We start from the raw sequence: 16007 nt of genomic DNA on the forward strand, positions 1-16007 counted from the left end.
CCCGAGAAGGGGTGAAACGCACCCACAGTGCAAAAGCACACATCGGCACAATATAATTTTTGTTGACATGTTAGCTATGTGTAAGTTCGCCAAATTTCATATCAATCCAAGCGGTTCTTTAAATTTTAGAGGTTTTGCAATATTTTACCGTTAGTGAATGGACTATATTATAACGTTTGACCAAAATATGAGACACATCGAACTTACCGTTCAAATGTTACGACTAATAAAAATTTCCGTCAAAATTCAGAACTCGCCTGCATATTAGAGAGATTTTGCACCTCTTAACCGCTGATTTTGGTTCCGCTATGGTTAACTTTATTAAGCATAACGATTACGGCAACGTTAAAAAGCAAAGTTTTTGCAGCCTGTCAAGTAGGTTTTTCGTGTCATCGTTATCGTTATTTAAACATAACCTCACTTCACAACGTTATTGTAATTTTAAGCATATATTTGAACAGTTTTTGATATTTTAATTTATAGGTCATCAAAATTAGAATCTATGTAAATGTAATTTTACTGATTTTTTTACATTCTGGCAACAAAGCAATTTAACCATTACTATAACGATAACGATAAGCACTACTTTAAACCTCCGTAAATTACAGAATCCCTTATGTTTAATAACGATAACGGATCATAATATATTCGCTACTGCGCAGACGTAGTATAACGATAAACATAACGGAATTGCAAAATAGGAGGTGCAAAATCTCTCTAATTATTAAACAATGGGAGCAGACACTTTTTAAAGGTCTTTTGTTAGTCCTCCATACAAGGTAGGAGTATGTACCAACAGTTCCTCAGTTCCTCGTGACTCACCCTGTATACAGAAGCCCTAAGAAAAAAGATACGGTACCCAAAAAAACTATTTGGAACAACACATCGGCGACTCTATGGACTAGTATTTCTCTAAAACCGCTTTGTCTACTATACACATACAGTGTGTCAATTTAAAAAGTTGCCACCCCCTATAATTTGGTCCCTATAGAAAATCTAAAAATATGCAAAAACACGTAAAGTTTATTTGTGAGGGGGACATTTTGTAGACCAGTTTTCAACTAAATTACATCAACTCTATAGCGGGGGTGGACACAACCTCCAAAATCTTTAGTGGAAAGGGGGGTTGAGTGATACCTCATTTTGAAGGTCATTAAATTACCTTTTCAAAAATACCACATGCCTTATATTATTTTCAGTACTTTTGAAAAAATCTTGGACTCAATACTCTAAAAAATTTTGGAGTTCTCAACTCTATACTTAATATCTTTACGGTTTTACTTGATTTTTCCAAAAAATACTTCAAAAAAATACTCTAAATACTTCAACACCCCAAAAAAAATTCAATTTGGAGTTCAATACTCCAAAACAATTTTTGGAGTTCTGAACTCGATATTTAATTATTAAAATTAATTATAAAAAAATTAAAATTACTGAAAAGAAATATAATGTATGTGGTATTTTTGAAAAGGTAATCGAACGACCTTTAAAATGAGGTATCACTCAACCCCCCTTTCCATTAAAGATTTTGGGGGTAGTGTCCGCCCCCGCTAGAGGGTTAGTGTAATTTAGTTGAAAACTGGTCTATAAAATGTCCCCCTCACAAATAAATTTGACGTGTTTTTGTGTATTTTTAGATTTTCTATAGGGACCAAATTATAGGGGTGGCAACTTTTTAAATTGACACCCTATATGTATTTCATGTGAGTTTTGATTTCCACTTCGAAAATCAAAAGTATTTTGAGAACGATTTCCGACGTGGAAATCGAATAAATGTAGGATCAATTAAACTTGTGGTCAATTCACATGAAATATAATAGACAACATAGAAATGGCGCAAGAAAATAGCTTTCGAACCATATAAGGCGGTTTAAAGTAAAAACAACAAAAATAAATTATGAATATATTAGCGATAGGTACAGCAACAACTACATAAACACATTTTTCAAATAATACAACATTCACTCTTTAACCTCTACAACAAACAACCTCCGGTCAAACTACTTCTAGTCCAGGGAAAACAGATTTTTTTAGGATTTTGAACAATCCAGTTATCTGACACCTTTTTTAGTTATTGTAGACCTATAGAAAAAAAACCTACCTGTTTCCTGCCAATAGTTCGGAGCCGTTTTTTAATTACTAATAGCGTTGCTAATACATAATAATACATAATTATACAATACACAATAATACACAATAATAATATTTTGCGCCTCATTATAAAGCTAAATAGTTGACATAAAATTACAAAATTTGATTTTTTAAAAACTTAAAAAAGTTAAAAAGTCAATTTGTTGCTTCTCAAATAATAAGACAAAAACGTTATGTGTTAATAACTATTATTAAAATTAACTGATAATTTTGGTATTTCACCCAAAGCTGAGTATTGGAGTACTTAACAAACCTTCAAAATTTGAGACCCCGCAAATTGGATCTCAAACCTTTGAGATCCATCAATTGGTTTCAAAATTATTCCATTTGTTTATCCCAGATATCTTTTTTGCAATAACATAATAATAATACAATTCTACGGAAGCCAAATGAAAGTAGAAGATTTATACTTCAACATACTTATATTAAAAAAAATTAACTATTTTATTTAAAAATTCTAATGCAAAAATTTTGTTTTAAAATTATTTAATGACATGAAAGAAATGGATAGTTATTCTGGGACGATTAGACAAAAAGTAGGAATAGTTTTTTAATTTCCATTAATTTGTTTACAACAATTAAAAAAAGTTACTTTAATTTTAAAGATACAGACATGTTTTATCCTTATAGGAGTAGACGATTAATTAGAATTGAATAAAAAAATAGAAGTTTTTGAGAAAATATGATTTTTTACCTGTTTAAACAAATTATTTTTTTTTGTTCATTAATAATATTATTAAAACATTGCATATTTGTAATGTACGCAAAAAGTACATACGAATTAAAAAAGATCAAAATCTATCGACTAGAACCCAATAAAAAGAAACTTCAGTATTTTGAAGATCATTACTATTTTTGGACTCTTGCATTTTTAGTTCCCTCTAACATGGTTCAACTAATTTTAATTTCAGCCTCATTTTTAGCAGTCACAGACAATACTGAATATTATCTCATCCCTACTTTTTCCCTAATCGTTCTAGGGTGAGTTTGTATTGTGTTTAAATGCGTGAAAAATTGTCAACTTTTTAAATAGATATGGTAAAATATTTCGTCTACAAATAATAGCTCATGGGTTATTCTAATAATTGTTTATACGTTAAAAATAACAATAATTTTGCAAAGCGATTTTTTGTTATAAAAACGATGTTTTTAACACTTTTTGATGCATATTGACTTTTTAACTCTTAAACTTTTATTTGACATGCGTATAATTACCGTATCTTTATTATTTTCTGACTTGCAAAAAAGGTCTTTGGGATAAACAAATACAGTAAAACCTCCGTTAACCGAAATAACTGGGGGAAGGCCGTTTCGGATAACAAGAATTTCGGTTAAAAGTATGTAACACTGTTTTTTGTATTCTTCTTGTATCAAATTAAGTACATAGTATTCTTGGTCAAAGTTGATTTTAAAAAATTCTATGAGGTGATTTCGTAATTATTAGTCCACGTAATGAAGCTTAAAATACGACAAAACCTCGCAATTTTTACAGAATGGATCGATTTGCTTGAAAATTTGAGAATAAGTAGTGGATAGTCCAAGGATCAAAATCTATATGATGCCGAAAGGCGCTTTTACCATGGGGGTGGTTGCCACCCCATCTCGGGGTGGAAATTTTTTATTACATTTTGACAGCAAAAGTTCGTAAAACATTCATTCTAAGCAAAAAACATTCTATAAATTTTTTTGATAAAATTAATATTTTTCAATTTATTCGCTATCGAAAGTGTCACTTTTATATCGAAAAAATCAATGTTTTTAATCAGTTTTCTGCTAATAGCTCAAAAAGTTTTCGTTTTATCAAAACAACTTTACTTAACAACAATGTACCTTTTGAAAAATAAACAAAACAGTTTTTTTAATATTCTTTAAAATCAATAGTAATCGGGCTATACTTTATTATATGCTAGCTCTTCTTGGTCAAATGCTAGGTATTGTAGTTTCAAAGTCAAAAGACGGGAAAACTATGCATTTTTCGAGGAAAGCTTATTTAAGCTAATTTAAAGTATTTAAAAATATCTATCTCCAGAAATAAAAAAAGTCCCTAGCTCAAAAATCAAGTGACTTATAATGAAAGGAATGTCAGTCCCTATTTTTTTCTGCGAAAAAGTGATCGGAGGCAACCCCCTAATCACCACCCTAATTAAAATTAGTCATTGATTTTATTTGGTCTTCTTTATTCATGTATTATATTAATAGGTTATAGAAGTTTGATCGGCTTAGAATGATTAGTTTTTAAAAAAATGGAGTTAAAAGCGAATAACGAATTTTTGTAGTTTAGTAAAAAATGCCCTTTTCTTCAGAATAAAAAGATTAACGTTGTTCTGAAGCTATTTCCTTGTGGCATTTTTATGATTAATTATTTATATGGGAAATAAGCCACAATTAAAATGAAAAAAATAATTTTATTAACGTTTCGACGCCCAAATCGGGTGCCGTTGTCAAAATACAAAATATTACAGTAATATTTTGTATTTTGACAACGGCACCCGATTTGGGCGTCGAAACGTTAATAAAATTATTTTTTTCATTTTAATTGTGGCTTATTTCCCATATAAATAATTAATCATAAAAAGATTAACATCAGAGATACGAAAAAATGTTTAAATATAAAATTGTAGCTTATTTAATTCCCAAGAACATGGTTTGCAAAAATTTTTTCTACGGCAAAAATTGAGTGAGCTATTGACAACTAAAACTTGTAATAACATACAAAAACCACCTTTACCAACCCTTTCAAAGTCACCTCTTTTTGCGACTGAGGATTTTAAAAGGATTTAATATTAATAGCCTTATAGATCTTGTAAAAACCTACAAAATTATTTTTTAGCAAACTTTCTAAGATAAAAATAAAAAAGTTACAAGTTAAAAAATCAATATTTTTTGAGAAAAAAGGAGAAATTAAATTGGAAGCATAATAATGTAAGTTGGCGGTGTTTTTAGTCATTGACTTTATTCAGTCTTCTTTATTTATGTATTATTAATAGATTCTAGAAGTTTGACTGGCTTAGAATGATTAGTTTTAAAAAAAACTGGAGTTAAAAGCGAATAACGAATTTTTGTAGTTTGGTAAAAAATGCAATTTTCTTCAGAATAGAAAGATTAGCATCAGAGATACGAAAAAATGTTTAAATATGAAATTGTAGGTTATTTAATTCCCAAGAACATGGTTGAAAAATTTTTTTCTACGGCAAAAATTGAGTGAATCGTAAATGAGTATATCGAAAAAGATTGATTTTTTAGACAGGTATACAACTAACACTTTCGATAGCGAATAAATCGAAAACTACTAATTTTATCAAAAAAAATGTATAGAACAATTTTTGCTTAGAATGAATGATTTTATCAACTTTTGCGGTGAAAATATAATAAAAAATTTCCACCCCCGAGATGGGGTGGCAACCACCCCTATGGTAAAAGCGCCTTTCGGCATCTTATAGATTTTGATCCTTGGACTATCCACTACTTATTCTGCCAGAGAATAAAAATGCCAGAGAGCTTATCGAAAATACATTACAAATTAACATTAATAACAATCCAATCCCCATTGTAAAACATGCAAAAAATTTGGGTATTATCTTTGATAATGAACTTTCTTTCCAAAAACATGTAAAGAAAAAGTTAACTGCAGGATATCTCAGATTAAAAAATTTATATAAAATAAAAAAATACTTAACATCTAAACAAAAATATTATCTTTGCAATACTCTTGTCTTGTCCCTGTTTGATTATGGTGACGTTGTTTATGGCGACTCTATATCTTGGTTACTTAAAAAGTCAATCCAAAAAATCCAAAATAGTTGTGTAAGATTTTCATATAGAATTCCGTATAATCGCCATGTAACACCTTACCTTAATCAACATAACATCCTCAAAATGGTTTATCGAAGGAGGCAACATATGTATAATTTTATATACAAAATTGTTAAGACTGGGAAACCTCCATATTTAAATGAAAAATTTTCAGATTTGTCTAGAATACATACTACACGGAACACTGGAACATTTCTTCTTCCGCGTCACAGAACTGCGGCTTTCCAAAAATCATTTTCTTATCTAGCTGTCAAAATGTGGAACGGGCTGTCAAAAGAACAAAAAACTTGTCTCTGGTTAAATTTAGAAAGTATATAAGAAACATGTTATTACAAGAACAACTTAACTAAATTAAATTATTAACAACTATTTTTCTACCATCTATCCAGCTGTCGAGAATCTGCACACTGTCCGGCTTCTCGTCCTTGGCACTTTTTCGTTGGGTCTAGAAGTTATATTATAAATATTATCGTATTTGATTTGTTAATGCCCTTCTCCTTCAACACAGTTCAGTTTTGGTTTAGTTTATTAATTTTTTCTTTTGTCTTATAGTAAATATTACTTCTCAGTGGGGTCTTTTCGCAAAGGTCTACCTTTGTGGTGGACTTTTTGTAATCGGTTTTATAATCGTGAGAAGATCCTTTTTTGTCTAAAAACGTTTTGTATATTCTCTGTTGTATATTGTAATATTCTGTTTTTTTGGCAAAATAAACTTTTTGTATTGTATTGTATTGTATTCTCAAATTTTCAAGCAAATCGATCCATTCTGTAAAAATTGCGAGGTGAAAAGCTTCGGTTCCTGGAGTAAATGTTTTCTAATATGTAAATACAGAACAAAGCAATAAAAATCTTCTATTTTCTTTTGTGTTTTGCTTTGACAACGATGTTTTGTAGCTATATTTATTATATAGCCATTTCGGTTAAAAGATGTTTCGGTTAAAAAGGTTTCGGTTAACGGAGGTTTTACTGTAGAATATAATTTTTAACCTAATTGATGGATTCTTCTGAAATTTTGAGAGTTTGTTGAGTAAAATACCAAAGGTCTAGGTAATTTTAATAATAGATAATAAGAAATAACGATTTTGTAAATTATTTTGCAGTTTACGTAGCAATAAATTGACTTTTTAACTTTCAACAATCGCCATTTCGAAGTTCTTTTAGGGCCGGTTGTTCGAACGCTAATCAAAAATGATCATTATCAAATATTTAATTACTGTCACAACTGTCAATGTCAACTTTGATTGGGTTGCTGAAAACATAATTATTGATTACAATTATGAAATTAGTTAATCAATTATGTTAATAATTGTTATGTTAATTGATTAACTGATCTCATAATTATAATCAATTATGTTTTCAGCAACCCAAGCAAAGTTGACATTGACAGTTGTGACAGTAATTAAATATTTGATAGTGATCATTGTTGATAAGCGTTCGAACAACCGGCCCTTAATGTACTAAAAATTCAAAATTTTGTAATTTTATATTAACTATTTAGCTCTTAATTGGGGTGCAAAACATCTAAAATATCTCGTTTTTTGCACTAAATTGTTAATAATTAAAAAATGTCTCCCGAACTCTTCGCAGAAAACAGGTAGGTTTTCTTCCTATAAGTTTACAATAACTAAAAAAGTTGTCAGATACCTGGATTATCCAAAGTCCCGAACAGGGTCTTTTTTTTGCTTATTTCCCTCGAGTATTCGCAGAATCTAACGGTTCATACCCTTCTTTCTCAATCTTTTCCTTAAAAATAAGATAGTTCCTCTTCCTATCGAAATGTTTCACCCACTGCGCGGAACACGACTCTTCGTACACTTTCCGGAATCCGGCACAGACGTTGTTCTTATCCTTTTGGTCTTTTGCTGCTCCCGAATTTTTATCCAGGCAGTCCCAATACTGGTCCCGGGCGTCCCAACACTTGGCGCGTTCCTCTCGCGTAGGAAACGACATAACTGGCTAGAGTCGAAGCTTGGACTGGCAGGCTGAAAAAAATCGGAGATTAAAAAAAGGTTTTTTTGAATGGGTTGGGAGTGTACGGGGAGTGGTTAATAAGTTAGAGGATGATTTTAATATGTATACCTACAGGAGCGCATTCACATAGCTGATAATCCACAACGTAATGGCTCGTATGAATAAAAATGAGCATGTAGTTTATACTCCAAATGTTGGAGTACATGATTAACTATTAAGATGGGAAATAAGCCACAATTAAATTGAAAAAATAATTTTATTAACGTTTCGACGCCCAAATCGGGTGTCGTTGTCAAAATACAAAATACTACTAAATTAAACAAAAATGTTGTTGCTAAGTAAAAAAATTCTTCTAATAATTTATTTAATCTGACTCATTTATATTGGCAATTCAGACGTATATTATACATTTTAAAGTAGAAGACTTTAAAATGATATCGCCAATATTTATGAGTTGCGTTTCTGGGACGACTTTACTAAAAGATAGTTCATTCGATTACATGAAATCAATCCCAACTCAAGAATATCCGTCACAAAAAAATCATAGCATGTGATCTGTCTTTAAAAAGACAACCAAATGCAACGATGACAGTAAAATTCTCGCGTTAGGGATTCCATAGTAAATCACGAGGGAAAACCAGGAAAAAACCTCGTGATACTCTCCCGACATCGTAAGTGTTTGGTCTTACATTTAATTTACTTTCAAAAACTAATACCAAATTCTGATATACAATAAGTAATACTAAAATATAAAATATGTACTAACTCGATATGTTACTGACTTACTAATCGTGGTGTTTTCTTTCTATTGACTTCCTCTTTCAGTATGGATAACCACATCCTACTGCATTCTACCGAGGAATTTGCATATGTAGTATGGTGGAGATATTCTTTTTCTCATGATCATCTTTCAGTGCGTCACAGTTTTTCGATTTCTTTCTAACGCATTAAATTGTATGTGACAGAAAAAAGGCACGTCGGCGATTACATTTCGTCGGTGACATTTATAACATTTATTCTAGTTATTCTAGTTGTCGATAGATGGCGCCATAATAAAAAAAATATTTTTTTTAATTAGATAATAATATTACAAATATAATCTGTATAATTTATAAGACTATACATATCAAAGAAAATACCATTTTATAAATGCAAGAAACACATTTGATTTGTTTTTATTCCAAATTGAAAATAAAATGTGACAACTGTCAGATTTAACTAAAATGTCATGTTAGAATAAATGTCATAAATGTGTATTATCACGAAAGTACCCTTTTTCCTATCATTTGTTACGCACTGAAAAATGCTCATGAAAAGGACAATATGTAGATGATGTGTTTTCAATATGGCCTCATAGATTAGAATTGTTGGATACATATCTGAATATTATAAACGATCAAGAAGAGACAATAAAATTGTCAAGAAAAGACAATGGAAAAGGAATACAATAACACTTTGCCTTTCCTCGATGTTTTAGTCTCAAAGAAGTATACTGGATATGAGACTCAAGTGTATAGAAAACCAACACACACCAGCAGATATCTCAATTAAAAATCAAATCACAACATCAACGTTAAAAAGGGAATCATTAAATCCTTATATGATAGAGCCAAAATTACTTGTTCTAACGAAAATTCATTTTTAGAAGAAAAACAATTGTTAGAATCTGTTTTATTAAAAAATGATTATCCTTTATCGTTTATAAATAAGGAATTGTCAAGATTGGATCGAATGGAACAAAACAACTTAGAACGGGATCCTACAACATTCACAAGAAATAATACGACGAAAATATCAATACCATATAAAAGGACTATCCGAGAAACTTAAAACAATAGGAAATAAATTCAACATTTCAACAACATTCAAAACAATAAACACATTGAGATCTATTCTATCTAAAACTAAACCTAACAATGAACAAGAAAAAACAAAGAATTACATTTATAAAATACCTTGTGAATGCGAACAATTTTATTTAGGTGAAACATCAAGACCATTAAACGTTAGAATAAGTGAACATCAGTCTTATATTAAAAATAGAGAATTTGATAGATCTCAAATATGTCAACACGCATGGGATAATGAACATAGAGTTCAGTGGAGAGATTCAAGTATAGTCCTGAAAGAATCAGATAGTAAAAAGAGAAAAATCAAAGAAGCGGCTCTAATTATGCTAAATGAAACCAATTGTGTCGCAAATTCCTCGGTAGAATGCAGTAGGATGTGGTTACCCAAACTGAAAGAGGAAGTCAATAGAAAGAAAATACAAGATTTTTTTGGACACAGTGACAAAGAACAAAATTTGTTCCCACTAAACTGGAAAACTTTACTTAACTTTTTTTGGTTTTAGGACCTACTCTTAACAACCCAATAGGTCCCCATAACGCTCGAGTGACTGCACATTTAGCATACTTTGCTCCCCTATCATACTAATTTTGATTACATCCTCGTAAATATAGTTGTCCTCCGTTGAGGAGGTATCTATTTATTAAAATTTGGAATCCATAATCCTATCCTGGCGGCAAAAATAATATCAGATTAATAGTTTCCTCAATTCCTCAAAACTGCCAGAATATGTGTTTAACGCCGCTCACTTTGATACATTGTTCAAACAACCTTATTGCATCTATTTATATTGGAGATCTGTGACAAATCTAATAGTATTTTTATCTGGAAGAGGTTGTCACCGTCGACAACGTGTTGAACACTTATATCTGCCGGTCGATATATTAATTTTTTTTTTCTAAAAATACGTTTCCTCTGAAATATTAATTCGCTGTCTATTTAAAAAATGGTATCTAATATACAAGTCGATGTATTTATTATTTTTGCGATTTAATTTTTATTAAAACGTTATAAATTTCTTTGAAGACGGTGCTCCAAATGGGGTGATATGTTAAAGAATGTAGTCTGACGCAGAAAAGCAAACGGATCATATGATTTTGATTGAGAATAAGATACAAAAATAAGTAATGATGTACTCATGACGGCTATTCAGAGGCTTTCTATTTCATAAAATTTTTACACATGCTACACTATTTTCTTTACTTTGCTATTTTGCTTCGCGTTAGAGATATCGGAAAAAGTTATTTGAACAAGTTGTTCCAAATATTATTCTAACCCCACATACCAAATTTCATCCCAAATTCGAACTTTTAGTTTTTTCATTATTTGTAGTCAGGATCCTAAAATTGGTTGTCGAGAGAGCGGAGGCTGCCGGCCGGGCAGCCTCACTTGCTAATGCTCCGCGCAGCGCAGCAGCGTTTAAAGAGACCCGGTCTCCTTAACGCTGCATTATCGTTTAAAGCACACGCTGCCCCGAGATTTAGCAAGGGAGGCTGGACGGCAGCCTCCGCTCTTGGACAACCAATTTTAGGATCCTGACTACAAATAATGAAAAAACTAAAGTGCGAATTTTGTGATTAAATTTTGTATGTGGGGTTAGAATAATATTTGCAACAACTTGTTCAAATAACTTGTTTCGATATCTCTAACGCGAAGCAAAATATCGGAAATTTACCTTGTTTCTGGATTCGCAGTAGGTCGCGTTTAAAATTTAAATTTCAGTTGAGTATCTTAAAAACTGTGTACTTTCAACCTGTACTAGTTACAGTGCAAAACTTCAAATTCTGTATTTATTTTGATAGCCGAAATATATGGCTGTTTCCATCTTAAATGCGACACATTGTATATGTGTATATATAAATTTATTATTAAATTTATTAAAATTATATTTATTTGTATTGTATTTAATTGTATTAAAACAATTCTATTTTTTTGTCACTTAATATTTCGTCAACTAGTTGCCCGCTTCATCAGATGTGCACTACAATGTTATTAAAGCAAAAGTATGAGCAAAATAAGAATAAAATTACATGCATATTTACTAACAAAGATGAAATTGTTAACAAAGAAACAACACAAACATTGGTATTACACTATTACAATTAGACTAACTATTTTTAAAATGATATGATATGAAATTATGAATTATGATGATATTATGAAATGTAAACAACTTTAATCTCTACCCAACAAATACTTTGACTTATTAAAATCATATCTAAATCACAGAGAATTTGAAACTAAAGTGGAGGATGAACTATCAAACCGTAACAAAATTCAATCAGGAGTCCCACAAGGTAGTATATTGGGTCCACTTCTTTATGTACTGTACACATCCGATTTACCAACCTCTCCACAAACCACCATTGGAACTTTCGCTGATGACACAGCAATATTTGCAACTGAAGAGGATCCAACAGCTGCAGTATTAAAACTTCAAGAACACCTAGACCAAATTGGACAGTGGTTAAAGAAATGGAAGATAAAAGCTAATGAAACTAAGTCAACACATATAACTTTCACACTAAGGAAAGACCAATGCCCAAATATTAGCCTTAATCAAGTCGACATACCACAACAGAATATCGTCAAATACCTGGGGCTTCATCTTGATTCTAAATTAAACTGGAAACAACACATTTTAAAGAAGAAGAAACAAATTGAGTTGAGAGTGAAAGAAATTATTGGCTAAACAACAGAAGATTGCGAAGATTATGGCCCATAGATCTTCACTGAAACTGAGATGAAACCGCTGGGTGATGTACCTCATAACGCCATTTTAGTTTACAATACTATAGTTGATATAAGTTATTGTACTTGTTATCAAATTAACTCATAGAATATGTAATTCTGATTGTTAATAAATGCTTACAAAAAAAAAATTTTTGCTAGTACAAAGTTATCTAGATATTTTATAGTTATAGGTTGGTTATAGCCTCCCCTATTGTAAAAATCACGAGCCGCTACTGTGATGTACTTTCTGTTTTTTTATCCTAAGAGTGGCTCTTGACATGGTAACGTATTTGTAACACACAACTGTAATTATGAACAAAATATCAGTTGAAAATTCAAGAACTATCACCAATGGACCATACACAAAACTACAAAAGGACCAAACTAATATATACAGTCTGTTCCAACGAAAATTTGACCCCCCCCCCCCCCCAGAAACTCAGAAACCAAGAGCTTCTTCAAAATTAAAAAAAAAAACACGTCAATTTTTACTTTTGGATATAGGAAATGAGTCAATACTCGTAATCTTAGAGTTTGTATGTTTTTAATAGTTGTTATACAATCATGGGGCAACCGGTTTCGAGGCTTACAATATTTATGCCTCATCTTCAGGCCCAGTACATAGAGTCTTCACATATACAAACTACTAGATATCAGTTTACGTATCAGTAAACTGATATCAGTTTACGTATCAGTAAACTGATATCTAGTAGTTTTGAGTATCAGTAAGTTAAGTATCAGTAAACTGATATCTAGTAGTATGAGGAATAATAATAGGGTAAATCCAGTATGATGATGACATATTCAGACAGTTCACCTACAAGCACTGTCAAATGTGTTTCAAGGTCTACAAAATCAAGACTGCATTTTTTAAATTATTACACCATCCTCATTAAATATCAATTAATTTTTAATGCAACTCAAATTTAAGCCAATATAGACTCCATTATATCAAAACTTTCATCTAAAAATAAACTCACTTTTGGCACACGTCTACTTTAAGGAAATTTACTCCACATTTAATCGTATTTATCTATCTATATCGCTTAGCAAAATAAATACCCCATTCATTTCTTTCCTACTATGATCTCACTTAAATATTTTTCATATTTTCGCTAGATGCAAAAAAATGTGTTGCTATTTGCCGCGTGTCATTGCGTGGAGATTTTTTTATTTTTAGGCGATGGCAAAATATGTTATAAATTATTTACTGGGCTATATTTACATATTTAATAAATAGTGATGTGAAGATTTGTTGATGTTTTCGAGGTGACCCAGTAATTTCTGGAAAGTTTTTAAAAAAACAAAGCCATTAAATTTCTTGTTCTTTTTCTTTGGGTGTTCGTTTCTAATGGAGGTTGGTGATCACTTCAGAAAATTCATCTATATCCTGTTATGGTACATCGGGGCAGGGCACACTTGTGAGCCCTTCAGACACTTAGACCTCCTACGGCGGGCCCATTGTATCACCCCTACCTAACGGACCAGGTCCATAAGAACCTGGTCTCCGACGTTTGTGGGGCCTAGGCTGCACCGGGCTCCCATACTAGTCCCCCAGAAACTTTATGGCCTCACAGAAAGCCACAAGTCTCTTAAAAGATAACTCCCTCACCTGGCTCAGCTGCATAGATGGCAATCCCAGGATCTGCCACCTCCGATAGGCCAATGCCGAGCACTCCCAGAGGACATGTGAAGAGGTTTCCTCCTCCTCCTCCTCATTACATAGACGGCACTGTGAGCCATCCGTCAGTCCAAGTAGATGAAGGTGCCGTCGGAGTCTACAGTGGCCGGTGAGCATACTGACCACCAGGGAGCATTTTCTACGATCTAGAAGAAGCAGTTGGGCTGTAAGACTCTTGGATGGCACCACTATGTGGAGCCTGGCCTGTCTCAAACCTCCACAACTGGCCCGGGAGTCCTGGAACCTCCGCAGAGGAAGCTCCCTCAGACTACCCCAACCAGTACTGAAGGGTACCCCAATCACAGGTTCAGGTCCCACAGGCAGAGAGGATGAGCCCCGTCTTGAAAGGGCGTCAGCCCGTTCGTTACCTTCCACACCTGTGTGTCCAGGTACCCTTACCAATCTAACCCTCTTGGTTATAGCAACATGATCCAGAGCTCTCTTGGACTCAAGAACCACCTATATCCTGTGCTTTTCTTATTAAGGTTTGAAGGTCTAGTCCTGTCCAATCCTTGATGTTACGCAGCCAGGTCATTTGTCGCCTGCTAGGACCACGTTTCCCTTCTATTTTTTCTTTCATTATTCTTCTTATTCTTTAAGTGCCTTGTCCACCCAGAACATTGGCGATCAGTCGCATGATCTGTACTTTGTCCACAGCTGACCTAAATAGTGTCATGGTGTCTCACTCTATACCACTGCGTTTTTCTGCGTTCGGGGCCTCGCTTTCCCTCTATCTTTCCTTGGATAATTATAAGCAGCATTTCATATTTCGGATTTCTCATCACGTGAGCAAAGTAGAGGAAAGTAACCAAATATGGAATAGTGCCCTAATATGAAATTCCTTGATTTCTCCGAAAATATAAGTTGGAAGCACACTACAAGACCATCCTCTATTTCAGTCGCTCTCTTTATTATCGTATTCACACCTCTGGGTCAGATGCGCGAACGATACGTGACTGGCAGGCGAGTTTTGTTTAATCGTCTCGCAGAAAATTTCAAAGGTAAACATATTCAACGAGTATTATTGGTTATTATGCATGAATACAGACTTGTTATGCTATTGCGTATATCAATAGTACCTTTATTTTGATATTTTATGACCTTCTGTAATTAAAACATTACGACTTGAAAACATGTTGATACTAGTTTGAACTAATGTACAAATCCAAATATGGACAGTCGTTGGTGCCTAATTATGGAATAGCGGATTCAGTGTAAGTGGACTCATTATGATTGTGCTGGTCCAGAGTTTGATACATGGATCTGTGATTTTTGCAAGTGAATTAAGTATTCTTTTATTTTTCACAACGTTTTTATTTAAATTTATTTGATCTCATATATGTTATGTTTGTTTTTGTTATTGATATATGTTGATTTATGCTTGTATTCCATATATGTTCCATATTTGGATACTAAAATGTGATTTTGTTTTTTTGCTTATTTTTTTTTGTTAATTAAGATATTTCATAGAATTCTTTTAATTACGATATGTAAATGTTTGACTGATGTGTCATAACATTAAACTGTTTTCATTTCTATATAGTTATTTTTTTATGTCCCCAAAACAAAATGGTATTCCATAATTGGCGCCTTTCCTCTACTTTAGTTTTTTTCGTTTTATGATATTGAGTACTTCTCTTTCTTTGTTTATCCGTTGCATTACCGCTTGATTTGCTACTCTGTTAATCCACGATATCCTCAATATTCTGCGGTAAGTCCACATTTCAAAAGCCTCAATCCTTTTGCACATTGTTTCCGTGAGGGTCCATTCCATAGAACAAAATGCTGAACACATAGCAGCGTAATAAAC

The 16007-nt window shown here is 32.3% G+C and overlaps 1 protein-coding gene across 2 annotated transcripts in view; it reads right to left on the reverse strand.

The window, feature by feature from the left end:
* LOC126889282 (cytochrome c oxidase assembly factor 6 homolog) overlaps window positions 1-16007 on the reverse strand; it is a 33988-nt gene that overhangs the window by 9744 nt on the left and 8237 nt on the right. Inside the window, exon 2 of one of the 2 annotated variants that reach the window (XM_050657401.1) lies at window positions 7688-7946. In XM_050657401.1, the coding sequence (XP_050513358.1) occupies window positions 7688-7914 (227 nt within the window). In that variant the 5' untranslated portion in view covers window positions 7915-7946. Of the gene's footprint in view, window positions 1-1889; window positions 7947-16007 lie in introns of those variants that run through there. The other variant, XM_050657403.1, reaches the window with a different exon arrangement.

Source organism: Diabrotica virgifera, chromosome 8 (assembly GCF_917563875.1).
Source record: "Diabrotica virgifera virgifera chromosome 8, PGI_DIABVI_V3a".
Lineage (NCBI taxonomy): Eukaryota > Metazoa > Arthropoda > Insecta > Coleoptera > Chrysomelidae > Diabrotica > Diabrotica virgifera.